Consider the following 11,987-nt stretch of genomic DNA (forward strand, 5'->3'; position numbering starts at 1 on the left):
ATTTGCAAGCGTGCCATGGGGATCGAACCAAACCCTGCAGTATACACACACTTGTTCCATTAATTAGTTGCTCCGTTGCACTTTTATAAGAGTTACATATCAAACACGTACTATAATTATATAATAATAGTTACATTTCAAAAGCTTTGATTGTTTGTGCTGGTTGTGGCAGCACCTAAAAGTTTTTCATCCAAAAAAAACTTTGTTGTATAGCTACTCCCAAAACTTTTCCAGGTTGTTTGGCCTACCGTACGGCTCCTCCTACTCACCCTCAAACCAACGTGTCGAATAACCGGCACCAGTACTTCTTTCCCCAGCGGGGACCACGCCACAGAAGATCATAGGATCCGGGGGGCCCACCTGCGACCAGGTTTCCCTGACAGCCTTGGCCCACACCGTGGACTCCGGCTCCAACTCTCCACCTCGCTTCCCTTCCCTCCCTCCCCGAGTTACACCTGACCCCGTCGAACCGGAGTCGCCCTCGCCGAATCCCCTCCGCTGACGAGTGGGCCCCACCGCGTCTCTGGGCCCACTGGTCAGCCGCCGCCGCCGCGGGGTGCGAACCCCGGATCGCATAAAATCGCTACGCGCACGCGGTTTTTCCGCCTCGGCCGCCCCCGCACTCCAACCAGCGCGAGCGGCGTCCTCCTCCTCCGTCGGCGTCGGCGGCGGCGGCGGCGGCGACGGCCATGGACTTCGGGTGAGTCGGCCCCCTCGTCGCCGCCGGCCGACCGACCGGACGGCGGTTCTCCTCTTCCCGGCGTTGTTTTGGGACTTATTTTTATTTTTATTTATTTATTTTGTAATGTGGTGTAGGTACGTCGGCGTGGGGCAGGGGAGCTCGTCGTCGTCGTCGTCGGCGTCGTGCCGGGCGGCGGACGTGGCGGCGTGGGGATCCTCCTCCCAGCAGCAGCAGAAGCGGCAGCGGTGCCAGGTCGTGAGTCGTGACCCACCCCGGCGGCCTGTTCCGTCTCGTCCCCGTAATAATAAATTTCGCTTTCCCCGAGTTTGATCTTGGCGTTGCTTGGTGGCGAGTGCGGTGTGCGGTGTCAAAATCTGCGATCGAGGTGCATCGCGTTTAGGGGGGTTTGGGCGGGGTCAGGAATTGGGGGTTTTCGTGTGTGTGTGTGTGTGGGGGGGGGGGGGGGGGGGAGGTTCGATCCTCGGCACTAGGGTTTGGGTTTTTGGTAGTGGTCTTCGCCCGCACACGGTTTCCGTTGAGTTCTCGTGTCGCGTGAGGCTACCAGAGGGGAAGAAGGTGATGCCGGAGAGGAGGAAGAAAGCGGCGTGGGGGCAGTGGCCCTGCGGTGGGGAATGGCTTGCTGGCTTGCCGGTGCTGGCACCTATGGCGCATTACAGGCAGACGCGCTCGCCAAGCGTCTCGCGAGTGCGAGTCATGGGGAATTGGGGATTGTGTGCGATGGCGGCTCAGTGGATTGGGGAAAGGTGGGATTACTGTTTGAGTCTATGTGTTTGGAGGGGCAAATCTAATCCGTTGTATTTTCATCTGATAATCGGAAATTCGACTGATTTAGGGGTTAAGAACATTCAAATAATAGGTAGTCAATCTATTAATCGTTTTGGAATCAAGGGGCTTGCAGATTCATTCATGCAGCATCTAGCCTTTTTGGGGTTGATTGGTGCAGTACCAGCCATAACATGTCATTACTCTGATCTTGGCTTCTGTAAATAATTTGAAGTGCAACTACAGTTCTCCAATCTCCACAATTTTCACCAGCACCTTTTTATCTTCCCTCTTTGAGGACTGACAACCATTTTATTGAAGAAATTTATCTTTTTCCCCAAAGTTAATTAGTAGGCCATCTATTATTTGCCCCATGTTTAAGTGAAAACTATATCTTTTGCCTCAATTGAAGCTTTTACCCCTACTGGATGACACATCTTCAGAACAAGTGGCTGGAGAAAACACCCAAAATACAAATTATTTGCACCCTTCATAGTCTCATAGATATCTGTCTGCTGCAGAGTCAGCCGGATTTCTAGTCAGCCGGTCTTACTTTTTTGTGACTTTTCTTGTCATAAATAGGAAAGTAGTGGAGAGTCAATACATTTTACATCATCAAGTACTGGTTAGCCTAACCTATAATAACATACTTATTCAACAGGGTTCTTCTGATGACCAAGTTGGATTGAGCACAAGTAATTCTTTGCAAATGTCAGAACCAGAGCCTCGAGATTTTGATAATGGAGAAAATGAGGAAGAAGATTACTATCTGGATGAGGACGATTGCATTTATGATGATGGCGATGGATATGATTATGAATTTGATGGCGGTGACTACTTCAACCAACGTCTTGCTGATAAATTTGATGATTTGGATTTGCCTCCAGGCGTGGAGGCTACTGTACCTTGGCTTCAGAAAATTATAACTAACGAAGAGCAAAGCAGTTCCAAATTGACAGTTGAAGATGAAAGCGCAAATAAAAGTGCAAACAAATCTCAGTTGTTCAAACAGTTTGACACTGTTAAAAATTTCTCTGATCATCATTATGCAGCAACATCAGGGGATGTGGTAATATGTTGAATTTGTTGTTTGCTTTTGTTTTATGCTTGTTTTAGATCTGTTATTTCATTTTTCCTCCATGTTTACATTATATTAGACAAAGAGAGACTGGGTGAAGAGGATTCAGCATGACTGGAAACTTTTGGAGAAAGATCTACCAGGTTAGCTATTTGCCTACTGGCATAGTGAGTTAGTTTCTTCTCTGCATGGCTGCACCTGTGAGTTGATCGTTAAGTACCCCTTTCACACTAACCATGCATTTTGATGCAATTAGTGCTAATAGTTTGCTGGTCAATAATCCAGCACAAGCATTGATTATGCTGCTTACACTATTTGGTTTATTGACTATATATGCTCGTCATGTAAGTGCCATGTAAGTTGAACACAACTGTTCATGGTTTAAATATGTAACCTGAATTTCCCTTTGAGAAACTAGTATTTCATCCTGTCCTTTTGATAAGGCTTCATGTAGATGTGATGCTATTTCCTTTCATTTCCTCTTATTGTTTTATTCTCACTGTGGAACTTATGTCTGCCTGCACAGACCATTATCTTTTACTACTATCTAGTGAGGGTACTAAAGCTATTTTCCTTCTCAATCTTAGAACTTACATCTTTGAGCCTTGTTAAAGTGCACCTTATAAGAAGGACCAGATTTGATTTTTCTTATAACACTATCAGTTCTCAAGTTTGTTTCCAAATGTTGTTTATGTTACACCTGCTTTCGTCTGTAAAATATCTTTGGGAATCCTGTGGTGGGTTTGTTTCCAAATGTTGTTTACGTTATGCTGATCACCTGCCTTTTGTCTGTAAAAATTCTTGGGAATCCTGCAGTGAGTTTGGAAATAGTGAATGATGCTTATGTTAGGATTTAGCATCCTGTCACTCACCATTCATAGCTCATAGATGTTGAACATATCAGGAAAAAAACTTTAGAGGAAATTGGACAAACTATAGCTTTCTTTGTTGCAGTGTATTTTCTCATTGTAGAAATCTGAATCCTGATTATTTTTGTTTTATGTAGCATCTATTTATGTCCGTGTTGCTGAAGATAGAATGGACCTTCTTAGGGCTGCTATTATCGGACCTAAGGGAACACCGTACCACGATGGGCTCTTCTTCTTTGATATTCAATTTAGTAACTCTTACCCTGCTAATCCTCCGGTATGTGCCTAAGTCTCAGCACTGCTTTTATGACATTTTCACCTTTTTATTGTGTTGAAATATTTGTTGTTGATGATGTTGCAGTCAGTATACTACCACTCTGGCGGACTACGGATTAACCCAAACTTATACAATAATGGAAAAGTATGCCTTAGTCTTCTTGGTACCTGGGCAGGTAGTGGTTGTGAGACGTGGAATCCATCTCAGTCGACCATGCTACAAGTGCTCGTCTCCATTCAAGCTCTCATTTTGAATGAGAAGCCCTACTTCAATGAGCCAGGATATGCATCCTACGCCAATAGTGTATCTGGAGAGCGGATTGCTATGGAGTATAACGACAACACATTTCTGCACTCATGCAGGACGATGCTCTACTCACTTCGGCGGCCTCCAGAGGTAATATTTTTGTTAATTTTTGCATAGACTCTAAAGCTGAAAAGAAAGGATATTTGTCACTTTAATGCAACCTGGAAACCCTGTCCAGTAAACAATGCTTGTGACATGGCAGTACTTTGCCACAATTGCCATATAGAAGTATTCCCTCTGTTCAAAAGAAAAGGCAACCTAGGAAAGGATCTAGGTTCATTGTCCTAGAATATGTCACATCCTATATTCCTATCCTAGGTTGCATTTTTTTTAGACGGAGGGAGTACTGATTATGGTTAGCACGCAGAACATAGAGATTGATGGAGGGTTAAAGGTTATTTTTTCTTGAAAATAATGATTATAGGTGGAGGATGAAACGGAGAAGTTTGCTGAATAAACACACATGATTTGATTTGACTATAGCTTGGTGCTGGATTATGTTACCAACCCTACTTCCAATTTTTAACATAACAATCTCATTTCCCCCGACATATATCAGACAAATGAGTAAATCACAAAGTAGAACAGAAATCAAGTTTCCAAGCCGCTTTAACACTCCTCTCTTTGCCCCCTCGCAGCACTTCGCGGACCTTGTTACCAGCCACTTCAGGGAGCGCGGGCACACCATCCTGGCAGCATGCAGGTACTACATGGAAGGCCACAAGGTCGGATCGGTGGTCCCCGAAGAGGAGGAGCCGGAGTACGGCGACGCGGGAGCATCCACCAGCAGCGCCAGCGCCAGCGCCGCCGCCGCCGCTGCGCTGAAGCCGCGGCCGGACAAGGTGGATTCCGTCAGTAGACGCCCCACGTTCAACGACAACCTCAAGACGCTGTTCGAGGAGCTCCTGATGGAGTTCAACGTGAAGGGCGCCGACACGGCCAAGTTCCTCGCCGAGAAGGTGAAGAAGAGCTCTGGTGCAACAACTACTGCGCCTGTAGGAGGCGCCCGTTATGCAGCAGAAGTGGTGGATGAGTGGATGGATTAGTCTGCTTTGCCTAACTGCAGAGAAGTTAATATCTTTCTCTCTCTTTTTTATTTCGTAGTACATAATTAGCTTATGGTTGCTAGGACTGGACTGGGCTGAACCTGTTGACCAAGATGATGAATTAAATAGATATATGCCTATCCATCTCAAGGCTCTTAAGACATCAAAAGGTTGTCCGCAATCTCATGTTAACATGTACGTACATATGATCGATCGAGATTGACGTGTTCCTACTTCGTAGGGTGCATAGCAAGTGTCATGTGTAACGACGTACGTATCTTTGTTTCTACTCTCTGAATACATGGAGCAAATCAAGCTTAACATCAAAATCTGAAATGATAAACATTTTGCACTGAATCCAGGGTGCATCATCCACCAATCATACTCATACATGCACATGGAAACATCACATACATGCACATGGAAACATCTCTCTCACTACAAGTACACCCAAAAACTAAGGCGATTTCATATAGATCTACCTATGTTTATCTGTCCTAGTTGAATGTGCAATCTACCCTTCTTCACTCACACTACCATGCATGATCACTCTTAACTTACAAAGCTAAACACCAAAAAACCTTGTTTACATCAGATGATGACCCAGGTGACATCCAAAACATCACATTGCATCGAGCGGCAAGCGATCGATCGATGATCACCTGAACCAAGGCCTCGCATTTTTTGTAATTGGTTTTAAAACACGATTAAGTTTATACTCTTTATCGGGTAATTTGCATATGATGAAGATCATGGCGTCCGGTGACCACCTATGGCACCGTGATCTGCACGCCGCCGTCGCCGCGGCGAGGAGCGGTTCGGGCGAGGAGGAGGAGGCCGTCCGCCGCGCCGCGCTCCCGGTAGCTCCAGAACGCGGCGTCGTTCACGGCCGCCGGCGGCGTGGGCTGGCCTCGGGGCCGGCGGAGCAGCAGCGCCATGCCGAGGCCGCCCTCGCCGCGGGACTCGAGGCGCGCCTGCCACGCGGGGGGCCGGAAGGCGCGGACCTCGACGGCGTCGCCGTCGTGCATGGCGTGGCGCGACGCGAACAGCGACCACTGCCCCGTGAGGCGGTAGGAGCGGCAGGTCGGGGAGCGGTCGCGCTTGAGCGCCATGGCGTAGGCGCGGCCCAGGCGGTCGAACGCCGGGACGGGGAGGCCGCCGCCGTCCCCCGTGAGTACCAGGTGGCGCTCCCCCGCCGTCAGCATGCCCAGCAGCGGCGACGTCCTGACCAGCCCCTCGGGGAGGACGAGGCGGGCCTTCTCGCGGCTGCGGTCCGACGGGGTCAGCCGCTTCGTCAGCACCAGCGCCGGCCGCGAGATGCGGAGGCGGCGCAGCTCGGCGCGCAGCCCGTCGTCTTCCTCCACGCCGGGAGGAGTAGGAACAGCCGGCCGCTTGCCCCCGAACCCTCCCTGTCCCCTGGCATGGTTCGCCATCTCCTGGATCGTCCACGCCGCCGCGTACGGGTGGTACCGCAGCAGCCTCTTCTTGGGAGGGAGCATCTCCGGCGGGACGCCGGCGAACGCGCCCTCACCGTCACCGGGCACGCGCCCCTCCACGTGCGGCAGGTGCTCGACGAAATGTCCCCTCACCGAACGGCACACGGAGGAGGCCGGGATCGTCGCCGCGCCATGCCAGAGCGGGAACCGGATGGCGCCGGGCGGTGGAGGGCATGGCGGCGGCAATGGCAGCCCGAAGCAAGGGACGGAGAGGTGGGGGCAGAAGGGAGGCGGCGGCGGCGGAGGTGGTGGGCGGCGCGTCTTGCTTGGAGGAGAAGGTGGGAGTGGTGGGGTAGGAGGCGCAGGGGACCAGAGGAGGAAGGGAGATTGGAGATGGAGAGGCCCCATTCTCATTCTCTCTCCTCGTGAGATGAGATGGTGGCACTTGGCACCCACGCCTTCGGCCTTCTTGTTCTTCTCTTTGGGGGGGGGGGGGGGGGGGGGGGGGGGGGGACACCTCCATTGCAACTATAAAGATTAGCACGTATAACGATGGTAGTGTTGTCGGTGTGTGTGAACCGGTTTTGTATCTTTGAGACGCGCATGGGTTTATTTGTAGGTTTTCTTTTTAAAAAAGAGGTTTGGAAAGATCTAAATGTTGCTAAACCGAGCGTGTAAAGTAGGGGTTATCGGGATGGAGAAGGGTGGTAGTGTGATATGGTATGCGTGAGAAAATCCAGCGAGGATGTGAAAGCTAGCACCGGCCACGGGTAGCACCTCGGATTAGAGCGAAGCTTATCGGGTCACGTTTGTCTGGTGCGCAACAGAAAACAACTCCGACACATCACGCAAATATGAGGGATAGATCATATGCATCGGTCTTATGGTTATTTTCTCAGTGGACCCCATATTTAATACCCAAGGTGATCATATAAAACTTACTTTACGGTGCTCTCTACTCTAATAGTGTTGTGTTACAAGTAGAAAATGATCCAGGTTGTTGATTTCTAGGCTATAATGTATTTCCCTACATATATGCTTTAGACATTTTGATCATGCACATAACCTCTGTTGCATACTGATTGGCGATACAACAATGTAAGACCTCGCGATATAGGTTACTCTAGTTAAAGTTACTAATACATTGAATATAAAAACTCATCATATCTCGAATATAGTGCTAGGATTTTCAACTCTAAAAATTAAAACTTTAGATTTTAGAAGTCCATCCCCTAATGAAAATTATAAGGTTACTTGACAAACCTATTTTTCTCATGGGCAGACTAACTCATGAACCATATAGGTAATAGCTTTCATTCTTCCTCCTTCCTTTTCTCTACGTGACGAAAAACCATCAATTTCTGAAGAGCGTATATTCTTCTATTATACTTCCTCCGTTTCGAGTTATAAGACGGTTTGACCTATTTCAAGTTTGATTAAGTTTATAGACAAATATAATAATATTTATAATACTAAATTTGTTTCATCAAATCAATAATTGAATATATTTTCATAATAAATTTGTCTTGGGTTGAAAATGTTACTATTTTTTCTACAAATTTAATCAAACTTAAAGCAGTTTGATGTTGACTAAAGTCAAAACGTTTTATAGCATGAAACGGAGGGAGTAGTAAGTTATATCCCTCAATCATTTCACTTCACACATGATAAATATACATGAAAGGAAAACATATATCAGAGGTCTCTTATCTTATCACCGAATTACAAAATTATCCCTCAACTAGCAGACCTTAGATATTTGGTTTTTCGGTTGAAGGACGGTCTTGTAATTCGGTGAAAAGATGAGGGATTTCAATGTACTTTTTCCTACATGAAAAATAGAGGAAGAAGAGAAAGTCAAGGCCCAACAAAACCTGGGCACGAGCCAAGCCCAAAAAGGTAGAGGCCCTAAGGCCCAACGGCCCAAGCCCAAAAGCTACTCTCGAATCTCGAGCTAGCCAAGCCAAGCCAAAAAAAGCCCTAGCCGCCTCGTCCCCACCCAATCCTCCTCCCTCGCCGCTCGCCGTGCTCCCGCTCCCGCTCCGGCCGGCGACCACCGGGAAGAGGAGAGCTCGAGATGAGCTTGCGGCCGGGCAGGGCGCACCCCCTCGCCGCGTCTCCCCTCCACACCCCGCTCCCTGCTAGGCCTAGGCCCCAGCTGAGGCTGAGCACCTCCACCAGCTGCGCCGCCATGAAGTCGTACAGGCTGTCGGAGCTCAGCGACGCCGAGGTCGGCGGCCTCAAGGCGCGCCCCCGCATCGACTTCTCCTCCATTTTCGGCACGGTGAGATAGAGACGAGATGGAGAGAGAGAGAGAGAGAGAGAGAGAGAGAGAGCTACACTAGCCGTGGTCACTGCGTGAATTTGTGATTGATTGTCTCTCAACCATTGGGCTTAGTCTTTTTTTTTTCTTTTTTTTGGGTGCGAGTAGGTCAATCCGATTGTTGAAGACGTGCGCATGCGAGGCGATGCTGCGGTCAAGGAGTAAGTGATGATGATGATGGTGTAGTGTTCGATCCTTTTGGACCATGTATAGCATGATTTTTGTATTGATTTCCTGGGTTTGGTTTGCTCAGTTATACAGTGAAGTTCGACAAGGTTGCACTCGATGATGTGGTTGTGCATGTTAGCGATCTTCCGGATGTGGAGGTATTTACCTTGTATTAGTTATATGATGACTGCATGTGAGTGCTTGGTGCTAAACTTGTGTTCTACTAGTATAGAATTATGTTGTGAACTCTGTGTACTTGCATTCAGAGCCTTCAAATGCTAAGTGATAGTTGCGCCTAAAGGCGTTAATTTGTACACTGGCGTACCGGGGGATGGGTAACCATGTTTTCATTACTTACTGGATGGGTTTCAGTTGCCTTACATGTGAATCTTGAATCTTGTAGCTTGATCCAGCTGTGAAGGAAGCCTTTGATGTGGCATATGACAACATTTATGCCTTCCACGTTTCGCAAAAGTTGCCTGAAAAGACTGTTGAGAATATGAAAGTAAGACCCATTTGTTGATCCCATTTAGCTCTAATTCCATCCCTGCCTTTACCTTCCTCTCATACCTTTTGACTTGTGAACTCTTCCCTGGATGTGTTGAAGGGTGTAAGATGTAAAAGAATAACAAGATGCATTGGTTCTGTTGGCCTTTATGTCCCAGGTGGCACTGCAGTATTGCCTTCCACTGCATTGATGCTTGCTGTGGTATGGTCATGTTTTCTTAAATTGTGTTAACTCATCATTCTCTTCTCATTGTTTTTTACAATTTAATATAGTAAATCTCTTTCTGCCAGCCTGCACAGATTGCTGGTTGCAAAACTGTTGTTCTTGCCACACCCCCTAGTCGTGATGGTAGCATATGTAAGGTACAATTTTATTGGATGCAGGATTGCTGCTATTTCTGAGAAGTTGATATGTTTGTGTTTCTAATGTTGAATTATTTGGAATCGGTTGTTGCTCTTGTCCTCCGCAGGAGGTTCTTTACTGTGCTAAAAAAGCTGGTGTGACACATGTATTGAAAGCTGGAGGAGCTCAGGTAGGACATTTGATAGTTCATAGTACTATCTTGTGTTCCCCAATATGGCGTTGAGTTAAATTATTGTTGTTTTCTTTCAGGCCATTTCAGCCATGGCATGGGGAACAGTCTCATGCCCAAAGGTACTTGGAATCTTTTGTTCTGTAACTTGTAGGGGCTATTTTTAGGTGCACCATGCAGGGGATAGGGGCTGTGGTCTTCTCTTTACTCTATATATGATTGTTATAGAACTGCAAATATGAGTATATGACTTAACCAGCTTGAGCAATTTTTGTGATTGTATTCTGAGTGGATTCGAATTCTTCTAATACAAACTAGGGAAATACATATGCACTATTGATTCTGTTTGGCTGGCTTATTGTCACTAGTGTTAACTTAGCAGACTTCAGAAATGCTTTAGTTGCACTAGTATTTTTCTGTACTCATTTATTCATAACAATTGTGTCATTTCCATTATTTGTGGTGATCAACTTATATACTGTCTTTGTAGGTTGAAAAAATATTTGGACCTGGTAATCAGTATGTCACGGCTGCAAAAATGATTCTTCAGGTTCTATTCTGATCATTCTGTAAAATCCTGAACAATATCTGCCCTGGTGACAATATTTTTCTTGTTTGATGGCAGAACAGTGAAGCCATGGTTTCTATAGACATGCCTGCTGGCCCTTCAGAAGTATTAGTGATAGCGGATAAATATGCAAACCCAGTTCATGTTGCTGCTGATTTGTTATCTCAGGTATCTTCTATTCTTAATACCCTGCTTCATACTGGTGAAATGTGTACTTGTTATTGAACTTCCTTTACTGTTTGAAATGCCATATTTGAGAATCTGAGGCATAGGAATTACATGATGTCGTGAAGCTTTGTTAAGTATCATATTATATTATATAACAGTTGTTCGTTCAAAATTTTAGGCAGAACATGGCCCAGACAGTCAGGTTGTTCTAGTTGTTGCGGGAGATGGTGTTGATTTGGGTGCTATTGAGGCAGAAGTTAGCAAGCAGTGCTCTGCTCTTCCTAGGGGAGAATTTGCTTCGAAAGCTCTTGGCCACAGTTTCACTGTTTTTGCGAAAGACATGGTTGAGGTAATTCTTCATTCCTGCCCACTCTCGAATTATTTATAATTTGTAAGGCACGTACTATACATCACTGGAGTTTGAGGTCGTAGAATTTTGCAGCATGCATGAAGGTAAATGAAAATTATCTGATCTATTGCCGTTCCCAGGGACTGTTGACAAGCCCCCTCTTTCTTCCTTATGTAGGCAATTTCATTCTCCAATATGTATGCCCCTGAGCATTTGATCATCAATGTAAAGGATGCTGAACAGTGGGAGGATCTTGTCGAGAATGCAGGTATAGGCATACCTGTCAGCGTCTTAATCTTGACCTGAACATTTTCATACTTCAATGGTAATCTCAGGAGATCGTTTTTTCATCACAGGGTCGGTCTTCTTGGGACAATGGACCCCGGAGAGCGTGGGCGACTATGCAAGCGGCACAAACCATGTCCTTCCAACCTATGGTTACGCAAGGATGTATAGCGGCGTGTCACTGAACTCATTCCTCAAGTACATCACTGTCCAGTCCTTGTCAGAGGAAGGGTTGAGAAGTCTGGGTCCGCATGTTGCAAAGATGGCTGAAGTCGAAGGACTAGAGGCTCACAGAAGAGCTGTTACCCTCAGACTTCAGGACATCGAAGCCACTGTAACCGTGTAGATTTGTTACCATGATTGTTCTAGGGGCCAACTTGGATGCAGAGAACAAGAATCTGTGAACACCCTAATGAGAAGGGATGGTCCAGCTGTTTCTCGAAATAAGGCTCATCCATTTTGATACATCTTTGAATATAAAGTTTGTTTGATTGTGTTACACTTTCAAGTATTCAAGAGGACGAAATCTGTGAAGACTGTAAGGAAAAGGGATATGATCCAGCTATTACTCGAAATAAGATCCATTTTGAATCTTTGGTCCGTCTATTG

General features: G+C 46.6%; 2 protein-coding genes across 2 annotated transcripts; both read left to right on the forward strand.

Annotated features, from left to right (window-relative positions):
- The first annotated feature begins 587 nt into the window (after positions 1-587).
- Positions 588-5,314, forward strand: LOC127756037 (uncharacterized). The gene is given in 8 exon segments (XM_052281570.1): positions 588-700; positions 817-949; positions 951-980; positions 2,127-2,534; positions 2,623-2,686; positions 3,550-3,689; positions 3,774-4,085; positions 4,634-5,314. Coding segments are annotated over 8 exon segments (1,506 nt in total). The 5' UTR covers positions 588-689; the 3' UTR covers positions 5,042-5,314.
- Positions 5,315-8,440: 3,126 nt separating this feature from the next.
- Positions 8,441-11,984, forward strand: LOC127773824 (histidinol dehydrogenase, chloroplastic). The gene is made up of 13 exons (XM_052300010.1): positions 8,441-8,761; positions 8,909-8,961; positions 9,054-9,126; positions 9,372-9,473; positions 9,576-9,677; positions 9,767-9,838; positions 9,946-10,008; positions 10,089-10,130; positions 10,499-10,558; positions 10,634-10,744; positions 10,923-11,093; positions 11,271-11,361; positions 11,450-11,984. The coding sequence occupies exons 1-13, from the start codon at positions 8,555-8,557 to the stop codon at positions 11,722-11,724; spliced, it is 1,422 nt and encodes a 473-aa protein (XP_052155970.1). The 5' UTR covers positions 8,441-8,554; the 3' UTR covers positions 11,725-11,984.
- Positions 11,985-11,987: the final 3 nt, after the last annotated feature.

Source organism: Oryza glaberrima, chromosome 1, assembly GCF_000147395.1.
Source record: "Oryza glaberrima chromosome 1, OglaRS2, whole genome shotgun sequence".
Classification (NCBI taxonomy): domain Eukaryota; kingdom Viridiplantae; phylum Streptophyta; class Magnoliopsida; order Poales; family Poaceae; genus Oryza; species Oryza glaberrima.

What these genes read in the sequence shown, in the direction of transcription:
- LOC127773824 (XM_052300010.1), top strand. Translation starts at nt 8,555, where the DNA reads ATGAGCTTGCGGCCGGGCAGGGCGCACCCCCTCGCCGCGTCTCCCCTC. An exon ending in CTGCATTGATGCTTGCTGTG is followed by an intron (nt 9,678 to 9,766) that starts GTATGGTCATGT and finishes TCTTTCTGCCAG; the next exon opens with CCTGCACAGATTGCTGGTTG. An exon ending in GGATCTTGTCGAGAATGCAG is followed by an intron (nt 11,362 to 11,449) that starts GTATAGGCATAC and finishes TTTTCATCACAG; the next exon opens with GGTCGGTCTTCTTGGGACAA.